Source organism: Typopeltis vanoorti, chromosome 12 (assembly GCF_054136105.1).
Source record: "Typopeltis vanoorti isolate ZY-2024b chromosome 12, IOZ_Tvanoo_1.0, whole genome shotgun sequence".
NCBI classification, from domain to species: Eukaryota; Metazoa; Arthropoda; class Arachnida; order Uropygi; family Thelyphonidae; genus Typopeltis; species Typopeltis vanoorti.
This window is the reverse complement of record NC_143560.1, coordinates 139511080-139535378: the sequence shown is the minus strand read 5'-3', so window position 1 is coordinate 139535378 and position 24299 is coordinate 139511080. Positions and strand designations below refer to the sequence as shown.

General features: G+C 40.1%; 1 protein-coding gene across 1 annotated transcript in view; it reads right to left on the bottom strand.

The window, feature by feature from the left end:
* Nucleotides 1–21574: 21574 nt before the first annotated feature.
* Nucleotides 21575–24299, bottom strand: part of LOC150101258 (ileal sodium/bile acid cotransporter-like) — a 104178-nt gene continuing 101453 nt past the window's right edge. The window contains exon 7 of the mRNA XM_090402197.1: nt 21575–21863. Within this exon, the coding sequence (XP_090258323.1) occupies nt 21575–21863 (289 nt within the window). The remainder of the gene's footprint in view (nt 21864–24299) is intronic.

The window sequence follows — 24299 nt, the reverse complement described above, 5'->3', positions numbered from 1 at the left end:
TACTATGAATTGAATTTCCCACTGTTAGCTGGTGTTAAATTCTGAATGAGAAGAATTATAATATAATAGTATCTCATTCAGAGTTTAACATAATCTGCCATTCCCAAGGCCAAATTTGTTCATCAGAATAAATGTTAAAATATTACCTACTGTTGTGCGCCACTATTTTGTATAATATATTGTACTGTAATATATTTGTAAAAATTTGTAGTTGTTAATTTGTATTAAGGAAAGTTCATTTTGCTCAGTGTTAGTGACTGTTACAGTGATAATTTTTTTTAGAGTTTTATGTAAATTAGTAGTTAGTGCAGTGTTTCAACCTCCATTAATTACTAAATAATACCATACTAATAATAATATTTTATTGTAGGGTTTAAAACAATTTTAATACTCAAATAGATTACAATGTCCGATAAAAGAAAAAAATTATCAGGTGCAGAATATCGCAAATGGAAACTGGAAAAAGAACGTGATATTCAAAAACATAACGGGACTTTACTTAAATATCTAAAAATTGAATCAGCTGATGTAGGACATGAGGAAATAAGTAAATGTACCGAAACTAATGATTCTGAGCTCATGGAAAGTACTTCTAACTCGGATCCTAGTAATATAGACATTGCAAGGAATCTCGAAAATGAAACTGATATGACAATTTCCGAATCTAGAGATTTAAGTGATGAACTTGATAGGTACACTCATCCAGCTAGATGGAATCCTTCTTTAAGCAATGCCGAAAGACTGGAAATCGTAAAAAAAGGGCCAGAGAAACCAAACAGTGATTTCATTTTTCCTCGCAGCTCTAATGGTAGGAAATTTTCATTACATTTTTACGCCAGGGAACTAAGCAATGGAGGCATATTGATCGATCGTGGTTAGTATATTCAAGAGAAAAAGGGTCTCTATTTTGTTTCTGCTGTAAGTTATTTTCCTGTAATATAATGTCATTCACTACTGATGGGTATAATGATTGGGGGTCATTTGTATGTGTATCTTAATGAACACGAGAAATCTAAAAAATCATTTGGAGTCCCATAAAAAGTGGATTGAATTATCGTCCAGGCTTAAACTAGAACAGACAATTGATTCAATGCAACAAAAGTTATTAAATTCAGAAATTCTGCACTAAGGAGCATAATAGAACGCCTAATTGCTGTTGTCCAGTTCTTGGGTCAACATGCTTAACATTTCGTGGAACATCTGAAAATTTAGGACCATAAAAATGGAACTTTTTTACAGCTTGTTGGATTAATTGCCAGATTTGACAGTGCTATGTCTCAACATTTAATGAGAGTAGCTTGTGGTTCGGCCCAACTTTATGTTGGGAAAAATATTCAAAATGAATCGATTGCTCTCCTCTCTGGAACCATAAAAAAACAAATAATTTCTATGGTTTAGAAAGCTAAATATTACAGCATATTTGCAGACTGCACTCCCGATGTAAGCCACATTCAACAATTAACACTAATTGTAAGATTTGTTAATACGGATCCAACTGATATCAACATTCATGAGCATTTTCTTGGTTTCATTCCTGTAGAAGCCACTACAGGCTCAGCATTAACCGAATATATCGTAAGAAAATTATCAGACATGAATATTCCAATCGCAAACATGCGTGGCCAGGGTTATATCAATAGATCGAACATGAAAGGAAAGCAGTCAGCAGTTCAAGAACGCATTAGGGACTTGAACCCAAGAGCTTTTGATATCCCTTGCTGTTCTCATTCTCTCAATTTGGTGGTCAATGATGCCGCAATGTCATCTAGAGAAGGGGTTTCATTTTTTGAAACGGTTCAGAAATTGTATGTGTTTTTCGCAGCGTCAACGCTGCGTTGGAGAATCCTTAAGACACATATTACAACCCTAACGCCCAAGCCGTTAAGTACAACTCGCTGGGAATCTAGAATCGACGCTATTCGTCCTTTAAGTTACTATATTGAGGAGTTTTATTATGCACTGATAGAAATTGCTGATGATGAGTCAGTAGACAAAATGGCGAGACATGAAGATAAAACTCTTGCTCTAAAACTTAGAGACTTTAAATTTTTATGTTGTCTGGTTATATGGCACTATGTTTTAAATGAAATTAATGTTGCAAGTAAACTGTTGCAAAGTATAAAGATGGAATTGTCTAGTGCCATAACAACACTGGATAATGTTCTCAAAAGTCTTAAGAATCTCAGAAATGATAAATTATTTCAAAATTTTCTTGTCGACATTACAACTTTAGCTGAGAAAGTCGAAGCTAATGCTAATTTTAAACCTACATTCGAAAGTACCTGATTGCGTCAGCAGAAAAAGCAACATGATTATGAAGCAAGAGATGAACCTATTTTAGATCCCAAAACAAAATTCAAAGTTGAGTTTTTCTTTTTTATTATTGATGTTGCAACTAATTCTATTAAAGAAAGGTTAGATCAATTGGAACATCACAGTTCACATTTTTCATTTTTATATAACATCTCTAAATTAAAATATGAGATGACAAATGAGCTCTTAGACAATTGTGAAACCTAGAAGCCGTTTTAACTCATGAAGAAAATAGAGTCATCGATGCAATTGAGCTATTTGATGAACTGAAAGTAGTGTCCAAATTAGTACCAGAAAATACGCTGCCAATTAAAGTTCTTCGTTTTATTGTTGAAAATAACTTTGCTCCGAATGTCGCTGTCGCCCTGAGAATATTACTAACATTGCCTGTGACGGTTGCAAGTGGTGAGCGTAGTTTCTCTAAACTGAATCTTATTAAAACTTACTTACGCTCAACAATGGCCGAAACTAGATTGGAAGGACTTGCCATGGTTTCAATTGAACGTGAAATCGGTCAGAAATTAGACTATGCAGACCTAATTTCTGATTTTGCAAATACGAAAGCAAGAAAAGTGTATTTTTAATCAGTAGATACTAAAAACAATATAATTTCCAATTAAAATAATGCGAAAATAGTGCTAAAACTATAACGTGTACATTCTATAGTTAAGTGTAACTCAAGAGTTCACCGTTGTACAAGTGAAGATCATTCCATATATGTAAGTAATAAATTATAACTACATTTCATTTATTTGTCAATTGATAAAGTCGATGGTTTATTTTATGAATATGCAGCATTTTAATCACTTTATTAGTGCATTACTATTAATGGTACTACATTTAAAATTAATGGTCATGAAACTAATGTTGAACATAATGGTTTTCAAAATTCCAAAAGTTAATTTGAGGTTGGTGCTAGGGCGGCAAGTAATGGATTGCATGGGGCGACAAAAATTCTAGAGCCGGCCGTGGACACAGTGCATTATCTTGCTGAAACAGATAATGATCATTTACGCCACAATGTGGGAAACATTGCATTCACCAGAAATTTCAGATATCTCTCAGGGTTTACTGTTTGCGGGACCACAAAGAGAGGTCCGAGACCACCATACCATCAATCTGCCACTCCAAATTTCAAAGAAGTGGTTAAGCATTCCAGTAAGAGACGTCGCACCTACTCCCTTTTAGGGAGTTGGTGCAATCTTTTAATCCTATCTAGCTTTTCTAGACTGAGTGGGCAGTTCGATCTACACCAGTAAGCAATCAGAGATATGAGTACTCTTGAGAGACACTGTCTCTCAAGAGTAAAATTCTATTCCTTCACGGGGAAAACTTTACCAAAAAAACGAGTAAATTAGGTAAACTATCTGTAATACAAGGTAAGTTACGAGCGAGGATAATTTTTCTGAAAAAATGCCGCGATAACAATATTATTCCTAACTTCTCTAAGATAAAATAAATTATCAAATCTCCTGGAGGTCATAATATCTACAGGAACACCAGTTTAGCTTTAATCCGTAATCAACTCAGAGCAGCTAAACACATGATCTTTCTATTAACATTCGTCAAGTTTCTGATCTCCGTACCATTACCTCCACAAACTTAGACCCACATCATTCTTAATGTGGCTAAACGCTCTATACAACGTTCATATAAAAAACAGAATCAAGATCTAAACCGCAAATGCGATGTTCTTGTTTCTTGACAAATCAAGCCTTTCCAAGTTCCAGATAATTGGGTCGTCAACGTTTCCGGTCGCCCTTTAACAAGTAGTGAAACACTCATTCTCTCAAAAGGACATGATTTCGTTATAGTCCCAAAAATATTCCGTATCTAGATTTCCTGGCTAACATCGAACAGATCCTTAGTCATCTCTCCAGTAAAAAGGCTAATTCTCTCCGCCTATAAGTTTGCTACTTAAAGCCAAGCTTCCTCCTTCCAACATATCTCCTTCTGAAAAGAAAGCGCTACATTCCTTAAGAAGCAATAGTCAGCTTGTTATCACTAAAGCAGACAAAGGAAAAGTGACAGTAATTATGGATTCTTCAAACTATAGAAGAAAATTTTCTCTTTTACTTCGAGTTCGTTCAACGTACCAAGAACTTGATCACAATCCCACCAACAGGAAACTGAAGAAATCAAATTCCCTTCTAGATGAGGTGATAAGTTTGGATGCAGACACGATAGAAAGGTTAAAAACACATTTTGCAAGAGCTTCAAGATTTTATGGTCTACCTAAAATCCACAAGACAGATATTCCTCTTTGTCCTGTAGTAGACCATATTGATTCACCTACCTACTTATCGCATAGCCAAATATTTAGCGAAATTATTGAAATCGCATATAGGCAAATCACGGTCTTTTTTGAAACACTCTTCGGATTTCCTAAATAAATTAAAAAATATCTCATTACAACCTGCTGATCTCATGGTGAGCTTCGATATAGGATCTCTATATACTAATGTACCTCTCAAGGAGACTTTACAATAACTTGCTGACATCTTCCCACCAGATATAAAATTATTTGATTTCGTGATGCACTCTGGATATTTCTTGTGTCAAAACAAATTCTACAACCAAGAAGACGTCCTGCTTTCATCCATATTCCCTCAACCATCCTTTTGGGTGAGATATATAGACGACATCTTTTCACTGTGGCCTCATAACAGAGATTCCTTGCCTTCCTTTTTAGCCAGAATCAATTCCTTACATCCTCGTATTAAGTTTACCATGGAGATTGAAAAAGACAACAAGTTATCCTTTTTAGACATCTTCCTCATCCGTTCACCTTCAGGTATTCTAACAGTTTACAGAACACCCACTTTCACTGGACGTTATATTCTTAACCAATCTGCTCATCATCCTTATCAAAAAACAGGAATCGTAAAATGTTTAATCCGACGATCTAGAACTAATTGTTCAACTCCTCATGAATTCCAGAAGAACCTTCAACTATCAAACAACACATGAAATTAAATAGCTTCTCCGAAAATCTGTTCGATTCCTATAATCTAATCCAAAACAACAAAGAATTAATACGTCGAGTTCCCATTCAATATATTTCCGGGATTTCAGAACCAATTTCAAGAATTCTGAGGAAATATGATTTAATAGCCACTTACAGTATATTCCTATTAACAAAATATCCACCTATTTCCCCTCTTCTGAACATAAACGCTCAACTATAACTCTGCCTGCTCCTTGTAACTGCAATCTGTCCTACTTTGGACAATCAGGACTCTCTATAGAAAAAAGAATTCAATAACATCAATCATACATTCAGCACAACAAATCCGATAAGTCTGGATTGGCTCCGCAAGGGATAGAGACAAGCCACAACATCCTCTGGTCCAAGACTCGCCTTCTACACAGATGTCGCTATAAATTCAAACACCTATTCAAAGAGTGCTGAGGCTTTACTTCAACGCCCTAACTTGAATTGAAATGATTGTAAATCCTTATCAAAAATATGGGAAAGTTTAATCCGGATAACACATTAAAAAAAAAAAAATATATATATATATATATATATGTTAATGATACCAAGCAATTTTAAACCTGTTTTACTCCATTTTTCCCAAGTAAGCAAACAGACAAAATTGTCAAGTTTGCGCCTGCAAGTGATTCAAGACTAGCTGATCCTACAGGTAGTACAAGACCAAGGCAACTCGTGGTAGAGGTGGAACAAGCTCCGATCACTAATCTTAATATTTACCCTTAATGCCAAAACACATCTCCAAGAAGGGGATGTATGATGTTTTGTATTAAAGGCAAGGGGCCACTACCCAGACCGGTTTCGACCTTTTTGAGGTCGAATGGGAGTTCATGCCTTTCATCACTGGCCTCTTTAGATTTAAAAAAAAAGTTGTGCTGAGAGTCAGCTTGATAGTGAGAGAGGAGGAGAAAAGATAGAGTGGATAGTAGTAGATAGTTAAAAGAGGCCTCAGTCGATCTACTTGGCCTGACTTAAATGTCAGCACCAAGCAGATCTCTGACATTATCTCCCTCCATCCGTTCTTTTCAGCTTTCCCCGGTCAATCACCTCTTCAGGTGTCTGCCCGAGGAAAGTGGGGAAAACAAATGAAAGAAGCACCACATGAAAAAGAGGAACTAGTAAATAACATTAAAAATAACATATAACAATTTGTAAGAAACTAGGTAAATTCTGAAATTTCAACCTGAATGACCAGTTTAATACTGAGAAGAGCGGGGTCAGAGCCTGGCCTGGGTGATGCAGCCCACAAGGAGCTGCACCGCCTCGGTGTAAGCCTTCGCAGCCCAGGTTCTCAGGATACCCCCTCCTGTGTGGAATAGACATAGACCTTTTTTACAACAAAATTTCTAATCTGAAAGAGGACAAAAAGAAGAAAAAACAAACCAGAATTTTTTTTTTTTTTTTTTCCCTCTGGCAGATCGATACTAGGAGTCGACTGACTTGTTAGGGGAGGTTTAAATCCTCCTGCTGTCTATTGTTGTGGGTTTTAATGATGAGATCTGCTAATTTGTCTCCACGGACGTGGTTTAGCATGTAGAGGCCTCTGTGCAGTGCTAGTCCCACGTCGTCCTCTGCATCAATAAGACCAATGATCTTTTCAGGAGTGATTTCATCTATATTATCGACAAACACGTCGTTCCATTCTGCACTGACGACTCTTGGCCCGTTTTGTCCTGTGAGTATCAGTTGAATGTCTCCGAATGTTTCTATTGCTTTTCGTAGTCTCACCGCCTCCTCGGGGAAATCTTTTAAGAGATGCAATATAGGTGCATTGGCCTTTGCGTGAGGGAACTTTGTGGGTTCTGAAGTTGACTTTATATTTCCAACTTGTGCTGGACTTCCTTGTTTCGATTTTTTAATATTTACTTCTTCAGGGCTGGCTGGCCTCCTTTGTGTGGTTTCTGCATTGTTGATTTCCATATCTACTTCCTCCGTGTCCTCGTCTATTGTGACTGCAGTGATAATTCCGTTTTGTTGGTGCTGCTGGTTATTTTCGGTTGCTACGCTTGTAGTGGCGGTTTGATCGGTGGCCGGTTCCTCCTGTAATTTATCTCTCCTGGTTGCAGGCTTCTCCACTGGTGTACTTGGCAGTGTTTCGGAGGTGGCGGCATGATTCTTTGTTGTTCCCTCATGCGCGGCCTTCAGGGTGGGGAAATCATTCGGTTCAGCGCCAGTACCATTTTGAGCTGTTGTTTCCGTGTTGGGTGTAATAGTGCCTCCCAATTTTTCGGCCAGATTTCTGTCCGGACAAGTGTCTATTTTATGGCCGCGTTAATGCCGCATTTTAGGCATGCCGATTGGCACTGTGCTAGTGTATGACCCGCTGTTAGGCAGTTCTTACACTTTAACTTCGGGCACTGGGCCCCGAGATGAGTCAGGGCTTCACATTTAAAACATTGCCTCTTTACTCCCGGGTAACTCACCATTACCCTGGCCGATCCGATCATTACAAAATTCGGAACTTCTGTTTTCATCGTTAACGAGAACGTGACTTCCCCCGACATCCATTCAGGGTAGTCAGCGTCTTTGCCTACTTGGACATCTCGTACGGTTCCCCATTTCGAAAAGACTTGAATAATTATGTCGTTGCCTGCTTCTAGGTATTCCAGAGGGAATCGCTCTATTCTCATCTTTTTAGAGATGCTACCAACGACAAAAGGATGGCAAAGTTTCCCTTCACACTCAACCCCTTTGAGTAGTTTCTCCCGTGTTGTTGTATTTTTACAAACTACTTGATATCTGCCACCCCCATAGGGGGTAAAGCCAGAAATATTATCTGCCCTAGCAGTCAATTACCGCTTTTACAAACGTCCTCTTGTGTACACTTGCGTCGATTTCGAACCCGAGGGTAACTTCTGTGGCTTGATGGATATCAATCCCGTGGATTCTGATCCCTTCATCGGTATGAAAAAGACTTATATTAAAGGTTAGCGAGCACTCGGCTCACCCTGATTAGGGCAATTCGGAAGCGCCTGAGCCGAAAGGTAGTGCAGCTTTCGGGCGCTTAGAAAACTCCTGAATGAGTTGCTTGGAATGAAAAGCTGCTTAGGTGAAAAAGTAGCGGTAGTGTTACGAAGCAATGTGGAAATATCTGGGATATCAGCATCGAGATGCAGGAGAGCATTTCATTTGTTGATCATGGAGAAGATTACTTGAGTATTCTTGAGGAATTTCTTAGTGTCGGCTTGGCTGGGGTTCATATTGCTAAAGACTATTAGCATCTCCCCTAGTGAGGCAGCAAGAATCTGTGCAGAATTTTCACTGTAAGCTGTCGAGGCTACGGGTAAAATCCGCGGAGACACCACAGAAGCGAATGTTTTATAGGCGGGAACACTCGGCACTGTGACTTCCGGCGAAGGTTTCGTGGCTTGAATCTGAGTGGGTGGAGCCAACGCCGCTCTTGTCTTCCATAGGTTAGATGGGTGAATTGAGCAGCCTTCAAAATTTGCTGGATGGGGCCGCCACAATTCGCACATTTAGCAGGTGTAGACGATGATTTTGTGCAACTGTGCGAGAGATGGTTGTCACCACACTTTACACACTTGTAATCTGCTTTACACAACTTTTGTGCATGCCCAAATTTTTGGCAGCGGTGGCATTGACAGGAGGATGCCTTTCTTCTGAGTGGTTCGGTCTTGATTACTAAGTTGCAGACTATAGTAAGGTCGTAAATTGCTCTGTGGTCTTTACTGATCTCCACTAAGACCAGAGGCATGGGGCGCTTGTCTGCGCGGTACATGCGCGAGATCTTAATTGGTTCAAGACCTTGTGATCTGAGGTCAGTAGCTATTTCATCAGTTGTTATGGTTTCTGCCAGACCTCTGATGACTACCTTAAGGTTTTTTTCACTTTTCAATTGGTATGTGTGATATGGGACTTTCTGTTCATCCATAAGTCTGGTGAGCTTGCGGTAGTCCGTTGCTCCTTCGGGCTGTATGCGGACTCCATCATCGGTGTTTTTAGCTGATGAGAACTTGATGTTATCGTTCTTCATCGTCTCTGCAAGTGACGACCAGTTTTCTTTAGCTCTCAAGATTACTGGTGGAATCCTCTCTTTGGACTGTATCAATGTCCCTGTTCTTTCATCACCTAGCGCTGATGTATCCATTGGAGCTGTAGTTTCCAACGTCTGAGGTATTATTTCAGGATCTGTTGCAGGGATTTTTTCTTTCTCTTCTTCCGTTTAACTTCCTGAAAGCCACTGGAGTTTGAAAGAGTGGTGTCTTCTGGTTTTATTGTTGGCTCATTGGCGTTGTCATGTGAAGAGTGAGGAAGCTCAGAGGGATGGGGATCCTTTGTCTCCACTTCGAGGATCTGGTGTGCTCCGATTTTATCTGGCCATTTTTTATGTAGCAAGTTGCCTAAATTCCTGAATAGCGTCAAAAGTCCCTGAAAATTGAGATCGTCGAAAGACTTGTCCATGGCTAGGCTTACGAAAGCGAAATAGAAACTAAAAGGTCTTACCTGCTCTGCTTATCGAGCACGAACCTACGGTACAGTAGTAAACTCCGAATTTTAACTCATTTTAAAATAAACTACACTGAAAAACTTTACGATAAACTATCCAAACGTACTCAGGCCTTTCGCAATCACTCACTCAATCTCCCGGGATCAAGATCGCCTCCATACGCCTCCGCAATCGGGATCAGGGTTCTTCTCGGTAGAGCCGAAGACATACTTAAAAAAAAAAGGGAAGAGTAGACCCTTGTACGATCCAGGTCCACAAAAAGACAGACCTGTAGAAAAGGCCAAACTTTCCCTGTTTGCAGATAAGAAGAACCTGTTAAACTTAGGTACAGGGGGGGACACAAAGAACCAAAGAAGAAAAAAAGACAAAGGGTTCTTACCAAGGCAGCAGGACTGTAATAGGAGCTCTCTCTCAGGGTATGGAAACTGGAATCCAAGGCTGGGATACTTTCACTGCAGAGCGGAAGATTGCCCGGATTGGAGGATCAGATCGATTATGAGGATTTAGAGAAGGCGATCCAGGATCCCGAGGAATATAGGAGTTGGAGGATTAGCATTCGAAGGGAGGTAAGGTAAGGTAAGGTAAAGGTAAAGATTGAGACAAGTGATCAGAAATTTTAGGTAAGTAGGTAAGGTAAGGTAAAGGTAAAAACTAGTCTTAATCATCATGAGCACTGCTTACGATGAACTAGACTTTAAGCAGCTACTTGCAATTTTCCGACATGTAGGAAACCTCCTACTTACAAAATGGCCGGGTAAAGTAGAGATCCATCAAATCGCGGAAGTCGAATCTGAGGACTATCAACCTTCAGAACCTCTCCCCACCACATCTCAAGATGAAACAAGAGACAACAACCCAGCCACAGATACTCAGACTCCGGAAGAACCAGACGACTACCAAACGGTGAGTAGAAAAAAGCGACGAAAAGAGACACCACCCGAAGAACCGAACACCAGCCAATGGACACAGTGGCACAGCTCAAAGAACGAGTCCCGCCGGTAATCTTACGAGACAAAAAACAATGGTCGAGAATTTCGGAGGCCATGAGAAACTCCGAGATTAAATTCAAAACAGCCAAAAACTCCGACGAAGGAGTCCGTATCCAGCCCGAAGGGACATCAGACTACCGTCGGCTAACAAAGTTGATGGACGAGCTAAAGACCCCATACCACACTTTTGAACTGAAAAGCGAAAAGAACCTAAAAGTTGTCATCAGAGGACTGGTAGAAGAAATCACGTCCGAAGAAATAGCCATCGACCTTAGATCTCGAGGACTGGAGCCCATAAAAATATCAAGAATGTACCGGGCAGACAAACGTCCCATGCCGCTGGTTCTCGTGGAAATTAATAAGGAACAAAGAAGGATTTACGATCTCAAAACAGTTTGCAATCTCAGGATTAAAACAGAACCACTCAGAAAGAAAGCAACAGCAGGACAATGCCTTCGCTGCCAGAGATATGGGCATGCACAGAAACTGTGCAGAGCAGAGTACAAATGTGTGAAGTGTGGGGACAGTCACCCTACTCACACATGCTCCAAACCACGCACAACTCCAGCCACATGTGCAAACTGCGGCGGCCCACACCCAGCCAACTGTAGAGGCTGCACTCTCCACCCAGATAACCTGGCAAGCAACAGAAAATCAGGCACTCCACCAGCTCAAAAACGTGCAACGCCCCTTGAAGAAGATATTAATCAGCGAACATCACACAGCTCATATGCTGCAGCAGTCACCTCAAAGGCTAAATCAGCAGAATCTATGCCCAACAGTCACAACACAGCTGCTATCCTTGCTGCCACCCTAGGGGAGATGCTAACGGCTTTTAGCAAGACCAACCCCAATCAGAGTGATACGAACAAGTTCTTAAAAAACACTCAAGTCATCTTCACAATGATAAGCAATGAATAGTACACCTGGTTCGAACAACTTCATACAGATCGCATTTTGGAATGCCAACGGCCTAAACAACAAACTCCTGGAACTACAAGAATTTACAGCAAGACATAGAATAGACATCCTCTTAATCAACGAGACGCACCTTCGGCCCTGCGACAACCCCAAACTAAGGAACCACGCACTACTAAGGAATGACAGACTCAATGCCAGAGGAGGTGGAACGGCTATCTTTGTCAAAAAAGACATAAGATACAATGAGATCAAGAAGACAACGACTACACACCTGGAAGAAACTGGAATTGAGATAAACACCAAAAATGCAGGTAACCTAAAGCTATATTCAGTCTACAACCCTCCAGGCAAACCACTACTAGCCTCGGATCTCTCCCAGCTCCTCGACACAAATGAAGCAACAATTGTAGCGGGAGACCTAAATGCCAAACATCCTGCATGGAACAGTAGGAACTCCAACAACAATGGGAAGAACCTACACACGTTCGCTATGAAAAGAAACATCATCATAGCAGGTCACGCCGAATCAACACACTACGGACCGCTGGGAAGACCTGATGTGCTGGATATAGCCATTTTTAGGAACACCTCGCACCAATTCCAGTTACAGGTAGTCAATGATCTAAGCTCTGACCACAATCCGGTACTACTAAGCCTAGGCGGGAAAACAGAAGTCATCCCCAGGCAAATTTACAGACTGCCCAAATTACAAAAAGCTGAACGCTATCCTCTGCAACCTCACAGGACCCCTTCCAACCTCACCTAAAGAAATAGATACAACGATCAGAAAACTGGAAAGCACAATCCAAGCTGGCCTAGCAGCAGCTTCCACCGTTACCACTCCAGCTCAAGCCAACCTGCTTCCAGAAGAGATTCTAAAGCTCATCAGCAGCAAAAACAGGATCAGACGCCGTTACCATACAACACTATCCCCCCAAGATAGACAAGAGCTAAACAGGGCAACAAACCTTGTTCGATATGCGATCAAAGATCACAAAAACCAGCTGTGGGAGAAGAAGCTAAGCTCCTTAAACACCAAAGACAACTCATTGTGGAAAATGACGAAAGCCCTTCGCAGCGACCGCCCCAATATTCAGCCAATCCAGGGAGAAAGGGGCATGGCATACCGAGACGACGTGAAAGCAGAAGCCTTCGCGGATGCCCTGGAACTGCAATTCAGCCCCAACTATGCACATGCGGACTTGCACTTCATTGAAAAAATACACAGGCATGTCCGCTGTGCACTCCATCAAACCAGCAGCCAAGACAATACAAGCTATGCTACACCAAAGGAGGTACATCAAATCATCAAGAGCCTCAACAACAGAAAGGCCCCAGGTCCTGACGAGATTTCAAACCAAACCATAAAAGCACTCCCCCATAAAACAGTTATGCATCTAGTGGCGATCATCAACGCAATGCTCAGACTCAACTACTTCCCCACTCGCTGGAAACAGGCAGATGTAATCCTTATCCACAAACCTGGAAAAGCACCTCAATTCCCCCAGAACTACAGACCTATCAGCCTCCTATCAAATCTAGGAAAAATCGCGGAAAAGATAATTCTGAACCGCCTACAAAATGAAACGGACAAGATCGACCTAATCCCAAAAGAACAATTCGGATTTCGCAAAGGCCACTGCACAACCCAACAGGTCCACAGAATTATAGAATTCATAACTACTGGATACAACTGGAAACAACACACAGGTGCAATCTTCCTGGATGTGGCGAAAGCCTTTGACAAAGTATGGCACAAAGGCCTCATCCACAAACTATTAGCTGCAAAATACCCATTAAATCTAGCAAAAATCATAGAATCCTATCTGAAAGACCGAAAATTTCAAGTTAAGCTACGTGGCCTCAGATCCTCCATGAGAAGCATCACAGCAGGTGTCCCGCAAGGCTCCCTCCTATCGCCGCTACTCTTCAACATTTTCATCTCAGACCTACCAAACACAGTATCAACTACCACGGCCTTCTATGCAGACGACATGGCAATACTGACCAGATCACTCAGGCCACACTTAGCCACACAACGACTACAAGACGCAGCAACAAATCTTGAAGAATGGTTTCAGAAATGGAGGATAGATGTGAACGCCGACAAAAGTACTGCCATACTATTCACAAGAAGGAAAGCAACCCACCACGGAGCAGTCACGATGTTTAACACTGATATCCCATTGCAAAAAGAAGTCAAATACCTGGGTATCAAACTGGATAACCGACTCCGATTCAACTCCCACATCTCACATGCCTGCAACAAAGCCAACTCAGCAATAGCTCAACTCTATCCGCTACTCAACCGAAGAAGCAAAGTCAGTGCAGAAAACAAACTAACAATATACAAGACAATCATCAGACCCATATTAACGTACGGATCGCCGGCATGGAGCCACACCTCCCCCAGCAACATCAAAAGATTACAGGTACTACAAAATAAATGCCTCCGAATGATCTTCGACGCCCCGTGGTTTGTTAGGAATGCTCTCCTCCACCAAGACGGAAACATGCCAGACATACCTTCATATCTCAACCAGACTGCAACCAAGTACTTCGCCCAGGCATCACTCCACCCCAACCAACTCATTCGTGATGCATCAAATTATGATGAAAACGACAGATGGAGACACAAACGTCCGAAGGCAGCCCTGATCATCGCTTCACACGATTTTACACAGCCCTAATTCGGGCGAGCCATGCGCTCAAAAAAAATTTCTCATATTGATAATCACAATCTAGTGATGAAGGGATAAAAGTCCAAGGGACTGACGTCCATCTCGCCATTTAAGTTAACAGTTAACGGGGGGGGGGTAGATTCCAAATAGTAACAAACAACATAGAAACAAGAGAAACGCTTCTTAAAGGCGTAGAATGTGAAGGGAAAAAATACCTACCCTTCCTAGTCGGAAGTATTTTAAAATCCGTAAAAATTGACAGGTTTCCACTCGAATATCTAGAGAAAGGGGAGAAAATCATTAAAACCATTTTCTCCAAGTGGGGGATTGTCTGAAACGTAACAATCGGACAAGACGCGGATATCCCAGAGTGGAAGTCAGGGGAAGTGAGCATTTCAATCGAGATGAAAACTGAGCTCCCGAACTTGATTTTTTTAGGCTCAGCAAGAGTAATAGTCAATTATCCAGGCGTAAGAAAACAATGTTTTCGGTGCACCGCTTTGGGTCACCTTAGCGCTCACTGCCCGAAAAACAACACATGCCGCAACTGCTTATCGACAGAACACACATTGAATCAATGTGAGTCACCGTGCCGTAAATGTGGGAACACATCCCATAAAATAGACATTTGTCCTATTAGGACCCTTGCAGAAAGCGCAGGAGGCGCCATAACACCTGCGGCAGTAGCCATTCCTAAGCTCACAACACAGGACTCTCGAGCTACTAAGTCACACTCACGAGGCTACGTCTCTGCCTCCACTTCGTCCCTCAGAGGCCAACTCTCGCTGCGCGAACAGTATTTTGTTCTATGTTGGTGCTTGAAATATACGCAGGCACTGATACTAGACGAAACACTGGCGGCCGCGTATGAATAATCTTGAGGGTCCGCGATATCCGATATATTTTCATAAGTTAAGCGGTCGACCTGTATGCACTCTTTACTGCATGGTGGTTCAAATATTGTGTAACTTGCGAGTAGTGATTTATATTACTGTTTCAGTTTTCAGAAAATTGTTCTAAGGTAAGTTATTAAAAATTAAATTTCTTTTGTTTTCTATTGCATTAAAGTAGCACAAATTATTTGTGTTTTATTGAAATTTCACGAAATTTATTATTTATTAAAAAAATTATTACACCTATTTATCAAAAATACAGTTATTTATTAAAAATATTACGCTTATCCAATTGAAGAAATGTTTAAATAATTTAAATTCGTCTATTTTACTGAAAATTATTAAAATTTACGACATGAATATGAAAATATTCGAATTTTGCAATACAAAATCTTGCAATATTGTCCATAGAATAAGAAATTATAAATAATATAAATTTTGAGAGCATTATACACGATTTTTCTACTATGAAAGTTAGAAGAGTAAATATATAAATATGTTTACATACACATATGTGTACAATTTGTTTGTTTATCCAAAAGAAATGAAATTATTTATTTATAAATATAAAATAAAAAATATTAAATGGTAATTTTTTTTTTTTTTGTAAATTAGGTATATGTTTTGTCTCATAGGTGCGGAACCTGCTGCCTCCGTAAGTTTCTTGTGGCCTTTAAAAAAGTATCTTGTATTTTTATAAAAGTTGCATTTATAGGTATATCAACTTATGCGGTCTCCTTTATTACTGCCTAATTTAAATATGGCATCCAATGGTAAAAAAAGCCCACACCTATAGTTTGTCTCAATTACAATTATTTATTTATGTTTATTAATTTATAAAAACCACCATTTGTTTGACTTAGAAAGGGCGGCAAATTGGAGACCTCCCCGGGCGGCAAAAGTTCTAGGTCCGCCACTGTGCGTAAGGCCTTGTGGGTGATGGTTAGAGATAAGGAATGGTGACGTTATGATTTTGGAAATTTCTGGGGAACATATATAAAGATATCTGGGAATTTCCAAGGGTGTCAAAACTTCATGACAATGACACACATCTGTCATTGTCATGAAGTTTTGTTAATGGTCGTCTATAGGTGGCGGCACGTCTTTTCCAATAAGTGTGTGATATTTCTTTCCTGTTCATCTTCTTCTTCTACGCGTTATTCCCGCTTCCTATGCAGGGTCCGCGTGTTACTTAGATGCGGCCTCCCGTTAGTACTACTCCCAACCGACCCGTCGCCTGGTCTGCCGCTGGGGGGATATATTTTTGACTGTAAAGGCGTATGTTCACGGGGCCGGTTTGCCTGCTTGCGGAATGGAAAAACGCCGGATAAACTGGCGGGGAAAACCCTACTGATCGCGCCCAAGACCGGCTAACTTGGCTATGCCTGAGGAAGATCCTCAAATTCCTCACGTCTACAACGGGAATCGAACCTGGGACTCTCCTTCCCCAGGCATATGGTTGCGGAGCGCAAAGCCACTAGGCTAACCGCGCGGTCATTTCTTTTCTGTTAATGACTTTGGGAAATCTTACAGTAGAGTCGAGATGGCGGCAGCATTTAGACCTTTTCTGAATCATTAATTATACGCTGGTGTCGCCTCAACCACACAATTTTCTTTTCGCATATTCATAAATCATCCGGACATTTTGATTTGTCTATAATTTAAGATCTTAAATATCAATAAATGAATTGTGTGTGAATTCACAGTGATTTCAAAAGAGTGATGTTACTTAAATTGCATCACACATCAACGACATCATTTGTTCATTTAAGTTTACACATTGTATTTCACAGATATTATTTACAATGTTATCATTCTGAATGTTACATAGAAACAAGAAAAACACCTGTGGTGTTTTTCTTGTTGTAATATTTCTCTGATGAGACATGTGTGATTGCGTGATTTTGATACTGCTTCCCATATGAGAATAGACATGTCATAATACACAAGTATAAATAGTACTGCTATCAAAACAAATATCTGCCACATTTGCGATGGTTCTTGATTTTCATCCGCAAAGAAAAATAGCTTATTGTTAGTGATGGGAGAATTAGCAGATTGCTGTAATCCTAATACAGTAGTTAGTTTTGGAAGTATCAAAGCTTTACAGAAACATACAAATTTGCCACATGAAACCGTGAAAAGTTGATTAGCAACATAGCTTTTGTGACAAGCTTATGTGAGACATAAACCGATTAGAAAAAAGTTTAAACTCAATCAAATCAAACTCCTATTACTTTTATACACTTTTCAATGTGATTAAGCAGATATGTCATCCCATGCAAAAGAGAATGGAGGCGTGTTTTTCCTTCTTATATGCATTGATTGTTTTTCCCGATTTGCTTGGGTTCGAACACTGAAGAAGAAATCAGCGGACTCCATTGTTAATGCCTTCGAGTCTGTTTTTAAAGAAGTGTCATGTTACATAAACACGGATCAAGGAAAAGATATTTGCAACTAATATTCAATTCTATACGACCAGGAGCGAAATGAAAGCACTCATTGCAGAAAGATTTATCAGAACATTGAAAACAAAGATCTACAAATGGATGACGTATAATAAAAATAAAAGTTATACGAAAGTTTGACGACCCTTGTACATACTTATAACCTCACACAACACCGCACTATCGGTATGGCTCCTTCGGAATTTAATCTCCACAACGAGGATCGTGTTTGGAAATATTTGTACGGAACCCAAGAGGAGGCTACCAAACTAAATTTTCACGTAGTTGATAGTGTGGTTTTAAGTGATGATACCTACAAATTTAGAAAAGGGTTTTGGGGTAACTGGACACGAGAATTGTTCACTATTGCTCAGGTTATGAATAGAAACCCTATAGTATATAGAGTTCGCGGTCGGGACGGAGAGATAGTGGAGGGAATTTTCTATGAACCTCAAATGCAAAAGGTTGATATACCCAATGAACAACAATGAAATATCCAGTACTGACAGTGAAGGTCCTGTGGAATTTAGCATACCAGTTACATCTGAATAATACTTGGATTTGGGAAAATCATACCTATGCGTTCGTGTGCGCATCACTGACAATGACAGTAAACCTATTGAAGATTCTTCAGTTGGTGCCGTGAACAATTTTTTCCATTCCCTGTTCAGTCAAATTGACTTTTTTCTCCAAGATAAACCAGTGAATGTGGCATCAGACACGTATCCTTATAGGGATTATATTGAAAACCTGCTAAATTATGAGAGAGATGCTAAAAACAATCAACTGACAAATGAACTATTTGTTAAAGATGACGTGGCTAGTGTTAGTGATATGTTTACCAAAAGTGGATGTGGGATGCGTAGATGACAAGCTCGAATTCAGTAATCAAAAAGTGTCGAGATGCTTTGGCCAATGCACGCTGACATCATGCATCAAGACCGGTACTTGATCAACAACGTTTCTGTTCGTGTTCGTATGGTTCTCAGTTCTCCCGAATTTTGTTTACTGTATGCAAATACTGATGCTAAAGCTAAAGTGCAAATTGAAGAGGCTACACTTTTTGTCTGCAAAGTCAAAATAAACCCAAAAATTCAACTGGCTCACCTGTCTGTGTTAGACAAGTTCAAACATGGCATGTCCGATCAATCAAATGCAAATGTCTTATTTTTCAATTCCCAAGGGTATGTCAGATGCCACACGAGACAATCTATATCTAGGTGAAATACCATCTAGATTAATTATTGGACTGGTCGCTAATGATGGATTTAATGGCACTTTACAGAAATCCATATAATTTTCATCATTTCAATCTGAATTTTCTTGTGGTGACAGCTGATGGTATTCAATATCCCTCGCAACCTTTGACTCCTATCTTTAAAGAAAGGCATTACAGCAGATGATACATGTCACCTTTCACATCGTTAGGCAAATGGAACAGAGACCGTGGTAATGATATTTCTTATGAGAATACATAAAGGGAAACGTTCTCTATGGATTTGACTTATCGCCAGATCAGAATGCAGTCCCCCCCCCTCATGTCAGCCTGTTAAGAAGAGGAAGTGTGCGCCTCGAAGTTAAATTTGCTCAACCTCTTCCTGAAAACATCACAGTGGTTTTTCATGCAGAATATGAGTGTACGTTATCCATAACAAAGGATGGTTCTGTGTTACTGGACTATGAACACGGAATAGTTAGTAAGCATACTAGAGTTAGAACCCACCACAAGAAAAGTGGGTTTAGGAGTTTGTGCTCGTGATGAATTGACACAACATCCGATCAGACAACAACAGTCGATGTTCATCGTGAACACAGATCCAACCTGGTTGCCAGGACAACATTGGCAAGCTATCTATATCAAAGACAAACACGGCGATTTTTTCGATAGCTTCGGTCGTCCACCCGAAAGCGATATTGTTAACTTTCTATATATCAACACTAATACTGTATATGGCATTATAACAGTGTACCTGTACAAGCTAAGGAGTCTGTCACGTGTGGTTTGCATCGTGTATATGTTTTGATATTGAGATATCGTGGTCTTTCTATGCAAAATATTATTAACAAATGTTATTCTAATGATTTGTGGTTAAATGATATTGTTGTCACATATTCTGTAACAGATCATTTACTGAAAATAAAAAATAATAAATAAAATGTTTTTTTTCTCTTACCATTTTTTCCACACAAGTTTCGTATTCCCACACAGCTTTCGGGGAGATAAAAAGACGAAATTGATATTTAAATATAAAGAGCTAATAAGCTTCATTTCGGTAACAAAAACATTATTTAAATTAAGGGGATATTAAATCCCACATTGTTTTATAACCGAATAAGAAACTCAAAGATTGGAATCAGAGAGTTTCATGCCAAATATAGTAAACTATAAAGTATCGGCGATCACTAGCGTGAGCTAATGCAAGTGACCCTAGTACGTAGTACAATACCGGAGAACTCGTAGCAAAGTCGGTATAGTTCTTATCACTATTCTTAGGTATTTTCCATAATGTAAAAACACATTTCCTAGGAAATGTATGCTCTTATTACATTTTGGTGGGGAGGTCACTACCCAGACCGTTTTCAGCCTTTTTTGAGGCTTCATCAGTGAGTAGCTAGAATGGGAGTTCATGCCTTTCATGATCGGCCTTTGGAGTATAAAGATTGCTGAGGGTCAGCAGGTAATAATAGGGGAAGTTAAAGAAAAGGTAGAGTATGATAGCAAGAGATAATAAAGAGGCCTCAGTCAACCTGTTCAGCTATGTAACCAAGAGGTTGTGGCTAAACGGTCCGTACATGTCATCTCTTCTAACCTGTTCTAAAAAAACAAAACTTTAAACGTACTTTATTTTACCCCAATGCTTAAACTAGATTAAATCAGGTGTCTGTAGATGTCTCTTGTTCCTACAAGAAAGAGAAACGTAAAACTTTTTAAACTTAAATTATGTAGGATTGAATTTTGAAACTTGACTAATTAGCTTGGTGCCGAATTAAAGGGATCCATTGTTTTGAAGGGCAACTGAGGGGAGAAAAAACTCCTGACGTCTGTTCCTTACAGTTTACACTGTAACATATCTGAAATAAAACTTAAAAAAAAAAGGAAACTAAAAGAAAATATTACTAATTAATTCTGGAGGTGGTCTGAGGAAAAGAAACTTGATATGGCTTTGAAAGAAATCAATGGAACTTCAAATGAAACTCCCAAAATGAAAAGGGATTGACAAAGTGGTGGGGGAAGAACCTGGCCCGAATGATGCAGCCCACAACGGAGCTGCACCGCCTCGATGTAAGCCTTCGCAGCTCGGGTTCTCAGGTCCACCCCCCCTCCTTTGTGGACTAATAATCATAAACCTGTTGTGGAAAACGAAAGAAAATTATATACATATAACTATACATTTTTTTTTCCTCTTGCGTGAAACTAACTCAACTTTCCTAGCTGTCGTAACCTTTGGAAGTATTTACTTCCAAACCACTCAGTGTCTTCTTTGATCTCTGACTCTGTTAACTTTTTCAAAGTTCTTGCTTTCGGCCGCTGTCAGACCCAGATGACCCGTTACCTGGTTGGGCATGGCCGTGGCTATGTCCTCGATATAGATATCCTTCCATTTCATACTTATAATTCCTTTCCGAAGGAGGAACGCTGGCCCATCTTCTCTGTACATTGTTACGAATACACTGTCTGCGGATTCGATGAGTCCACTCCATTTCTTTATTATTGGAATCCCATTTTTAACCACATTTTCACCTAAAACTAGTTTGATTTCTTCTACAGAAACTTCTTCGGCCTCTTCCTCCTGTATTGTTGTTTTGGTCTCCATTTCATCAGCTTCTGATTCTTCCGATGAGGTTCTGGTTTTTACCTGGTTTTGATTATTTAATGTTCCCTTCTTCAGGGCTTCGTGACCGCTTTTGTGTACCTTCTTCTTCAGTAGTTTCCATTTCTTCCTCCGTTTCGCATTCTTCCTCTGCTTCGTTTTCCTTCTCTGTATCTGAAGTGGTAGTTTCTTGTTGGTTGTGTTCCTTTATTTCTTCCACTGCGGTTTCTGTGGTGGTGGTGGCATGATCCTTGGCTGTTTCTTCTTCCTCTGTTCTTTCTTTTCTGGTCGTTTCTGCCTTCTTAATTACAGGCGCTTCCTTCTTATTGGGAAGTCTTCCCGTTCTGTGTCATTAATATTTACTGCTGGTATTACTGTGGCTGGCATGATAGCACCTCCCATCCTTTCTGCCTGGTTTCTGGATGGGAAGGTGTCTACTTTGTGATCTATGGCGCCACATTTAAGGCAAGGTGCCTCACAATGAGCTAGGGCATGTCCTGCCGCCATACAGGTCCTGCATTTGTTCTTGGGACAGTCTTTACCTAGATGTCCAGAGAACCGCACTTATAACACTGTTTCTTGACTCCAGGGTAGTTAACTACTACCCTGGCAGAGCCTAGAAAGACAAAATTGGGGACTTCGGCCTTCCTTTCCATACGGAAAGTTACCTCGCCAGACTTCCAGTCGGGGAAGTCTGTATCGTTAGCGATTTTTACGTCACGTTCGAAAACACTTTGTTGATTATTTCGTTTCCCGCCTCAAGATATTCTACAGGGAACCTCTCTATCCTTATTGTCTTGAAAACACTCCCTACTACAAAGGGAAAAAAAATTTCCCTTGATATTCTAGTCCTTTACTTAACTTGTTCCTAGTTTCCACATTCTTTACTACTACCTGGAACCTGCCTGCCCCATAATGGGTAAAGCCAACTATGTTTTCTGCACCTACTGCTTCACTAAGAACTTTTGCCAACGTCCTCTTCGGTATGTCGGCGTCCGCTTCGATGCCAAGGGTCCTGACTCGCGGTGAAAAGGAAATCATGATTTAGAGAAAAAAAAACTAAGTCCCAGAAATGAAGGACCTTCAAAACCAGGGCCAAGCGTTCCCTGTTTGCCGAAATCTCCTACTAGGCTAGCTAGAGGCGGAAGACTGCAAAACAGGCACAAGGCAAAATTAGATTAGGCAAAGTAGAAAAAAAAATAGATATATTGCTAACGATCTTACCACTGAGATCAGGATTCTGGAACATGGAGCTCTCCCTCAGGGTCACTGGAAATCGAAACTTCTGTAGCTAGATTAGCTAGACCAAGTTAGTGAGTAGCTAGACCTGGACCCGTTAATACCAAAGCGTATAGCGAAAAGAACTTATACTCTGCTATACGAGTTTCCAAACAGGTGCAACCATTAAGTTACTTAAATATAAAGAGCTAATAAGCTTCATTTCGGCAACTAAAACATTATTTAAATTAAGGGGATATTAAATCCCACATTGTTTTAAAACCGAATAAGAAACTCAAAGATTGGAATCAGAGAGTTTCTTGCCGAATATAGTAAATAGTAAACTATAAAGTATCGGCGACCACTAGCGTCCGCTAAATGCAAGTGACCCTAGCACGTAGTGCAATACCGGAAATCTCGCAGTAAAGTCGGTAAAGTTCTGATCACTATTCTTAGCTTATTAGCTCTTTATAATGTAACTTAATGGTTGCACCTGTTTGGAAACTCGTATAGCAGAGTATAAGTTCTTTTCGCTATACACTTTAGTATTAACGGGTCTAACTACTCACTAATGAAGCCTCAAAAAAGGCTGAAACCGGTCTGGGTAGTGACCTCTCCACCATAATGTAATAACAGCATACATTTCCTAGGAAATGTGTTTTTACATTATGGAAAATACCTAAGAATAGTGATCAGAGCTTTACCGACTTTGCTGCGAGATTTCCGGTATTGCACTACTTGCTAGGGTCACTTGCATTTAGCGGACGCTAGTGGTCGCCGATACTTTATAGTTTACTATTTACTATATTCGGCAAGAAACTCTCTGATTCCAATCTTTGAGTTTTTTATTCGGTTTTAAAACAATGTGGGATTTAATATCCCCTTAATTTAAATAATGAAATTGATATTGGCTCTTCGACCTCTCCTACGGGCGGGGTGTGGATTGGAAGCATTTTCCTCAGTGGGACTGGCTTATGGGAAAGGGTCTGGGTATTCGGTTTGTTCAATGTAGGTTCCGGATGTGACAGTCGCTCTTCCTGTTGCTCTCCTTCTGTGTAAGTCAATTGGTTTTTCAAACCTAAATGGTTCTGCAGAACTTTTAAGTATGCTTTTACTTTTTCATCTGGGTGTTTATTTCCCATTTTTAAAATGGCATTCATCTTATCATCAAGTGGGTACAGTTCATGCTCCTCTGGTGATTGGAGGAGCATAAATCTTTTAAACATACGATTCATTTTCTAATAAGTGAACTCAATAAAGGAACAATGATACTGCCTAATAAGGGGAACAGTGCTCCCCCGTACTGTAAAACCAGTTTTCTTCTAGTGATGAATGGAAGCGATTTGTTGCTTAGTGCTCTTATAATTTTTTTCCCTTCGTAGGCGTGACTTCTGGTGATTATTTAGTGGAGTACTGCCAGATATAACATTTTTGCAGATTTCACAGAGTCTCGTGATTTAGCAGGAGGTGCAGTGTTTTAGAGCATCATTTGCCTGTTTGGGAGAGGAATGAGATAAGTACTCGATGAGAGTCTATCAGCCATTCGGGAATAAACACTGTTT